Source organism: Varroa jacobsoni, unplaced genomic scaffold (genome assembly GCF_002532875.2).
Source record: "Varroa jacobsoni isolate VJ856 unplaced genomic scaffold, vjacob_1.0 scaffold_981, whole genome shotgun sequence".
In the NCBI taxonomy this organism is placed as follows: domain Eukaryota; kingdom Metazoa; phylum Arthropoda; class Arachnida; order Mesostigmata; family Varroidae; genus Varroa; species Varroa jacobsoni.
The window spans coordinates 8,392-10,424 of record NW_019213883.1 but is presented as its reverse complement, the minus strand read 5'-3'; the positions used below and the strand labels follow the sequence as shown (position 1 = coordinate 10,424).

The following is a 2,033-nucleotide window of genomic DNA, read 5'->3' as shown; positions in this document are numbered from 1 at the left end:
GCTTACTTCAGTGACTAAGATTTTAACACCATTTTTGAAAAAGTAAAAAAAAAAATGGTCAAATTAACTGCGAATTCGTATGGAATGATTGTATTCTAATTTTCATACAGGTCTCAGGCTCCATGAAAAAAAAATGGTATTATTTCGATTAGCTTATGTGAAGAAAATCGCTCGAAAAAACGTTGAAACCTACAAATAGTTAAGGAAAACTTAGCAACTTAGGACGACTTGGTTGCTAGGTGGCTCTAAAACATTATTTACAATGAATTTTACTTCCGTTGCTGCTTACTTACTCACTGTACGCTGCAAATTTAGTTATTGGAAATTTCATAGGTTGTGACTACGTATCGGATGTCTATAAAGCGAGTGAAAAATGTACCCGAAAAAATCATTAGTAACATCTTAGATGGACACTAGATCGAGGCTATTTTTTTTTATTATTGAGCAATTAATATTATTTTCGCCGTCGCGTGACTAAAACAACAAAAACGATTTATCTACGGTTTGTTGGCATCTTTTTAAGGGTACGACGAGGCAAATTTTCTGGAAAAACTGGATTTCTAAAAAGACTCTGCTTTCCCAACAAATAACTAGCATAAAGTATTAACAAAGCTCCAAACTATTTTTCAATATTACATAATTTAAGATGATTTTTTCGGCCTTGTCATAAGTAGGTGCCTTGGTGCTAGTTCTTCTTATTTTATATGTACCGGACGCATACATTGATTATATACTTGTATGCATATCCCTTAAAACATAAATGCACATTTTGCAAACTGTTTTCTGTTAAACTACTTAACTGGACCTTCTACTATGTTTAGTAAGCATCGATATCGCCTACGCTGAAAAAACCTTAGCCTGCGTCCCCAAAAAATAATTACAATGTTTTCAAGAATTTTCCCACTATATTCAATTACGTTTAGCCGTCAGATCAATCTAAGAGATATGCTAACAACGGTAGTAACAGTAGCGTCAACGAGAAGCACCTCCTCACCCAAAATGAAATGTTACGCCTGAAAAAATCCATCTGCTGACCCTACCCTCCTCCTCCTCCTCCTCGTTCAGCAGCACCACCGTGAACATCGCCACTCAGTACTGCTGCTATAGCCGCGGTAATCGTTGCCGTCGAAAAACCTACGCACCCCGTAGCGTCGCTGCCAAACACCAGCAGCAGCAGCAGCAGCAGTAGTCGTAGTAGTAGCAGTAGTAGTAGTAGAAGCAGTAGCAGTGGTCGTTCGTATTATGATTTCTCTAAGTTCATCTGAACAAGACTCCACGACAACAACAATTTTTCTAGTGTGGCCATGCATACGGCCTGTCGCTGACTTTTGCTTGACGTTTACTTCAATTCTCAACTCTTTACCCTGCCTCAGCGGCGACTCTTGCGGCGCTCGATGAACACTCCAAATGCAATAACAGCAGGCGGCGGCGACGACGACGACGGCTGCCCATCTGTGCGCTGTCTAGTGGGCATACAATGCAAATATCAACCGCTGAGTAAGGAAGTAACAGTATATTAACGGTTTTTTTTTGTTTCAATTATATTTATCGATCATCATAATCATCAGCTACTGCTGCGTCATCTGCTCATTGCCGCTACGGCCGCTGCCTCTCGCTCGTTCATGCTGCCGTCGTCGTCGTCGTCGCTGCCGCCGCTGCTTCGGCAATGGTACTCAGGTCCCACCCAGGCGCCGTCAACAGGACCGTCACTCGCCCGCCCTCTCCCTATTTTGCCGACTGGCGTTCGTCAAAGATCAGCACATCATTGTAAACAGTGGCCTGTTCAAGCGCTCTCTGGAATGTTGGTGATTTTTGCAAATTCTACGACCTAGTCGGCTTCCAACGAGTGTCAGGTAGGTTTAGTGTGTTTTGATAGTGCAACGATGTGACATGTTCGTCGAACGACAAAATGTGCCCCGGATTGACAACAACTGGACTAGAGTGCCGCCTTCATCGCCAGTAGTGAGTGTGTGCCGATGGGTGACATGGATAGTAGCCCCGCTTGTTGTTGTTGTTGTTGTTGTTGTTGTTGC

At 42.6% G+C, this 2,033-nt stretch overlaps 1 protein-coding gene across 2 annotated transcripts in view; it reads left to right on the top strand.

Moving 5' to 3' along the window:
- Nucleotides 1-1,756: 1,756 nt before the first annotated feature.
- The window catches only part of LOC111265537 (uncharacterized), an 8,136-nt gene continuing 7,859 nt past the window's right edge, over nt 1,757-2,033 (top strand). The window contains exon 1 of one of the 2 annotated variants that reach the window (XM_022842307.2): nt 1,757-1,853. Coding sequence is in view for 1 of the 2 variants with exons in the window: in XM_022842306.2 (XP_022698041.1) it covers nt 1,891-1,962 (72 nt within the window). In the remaining variant the exon portion in view is untranslated. The other variant, XM_022842306.2, reaches the window with a different exon arrangement.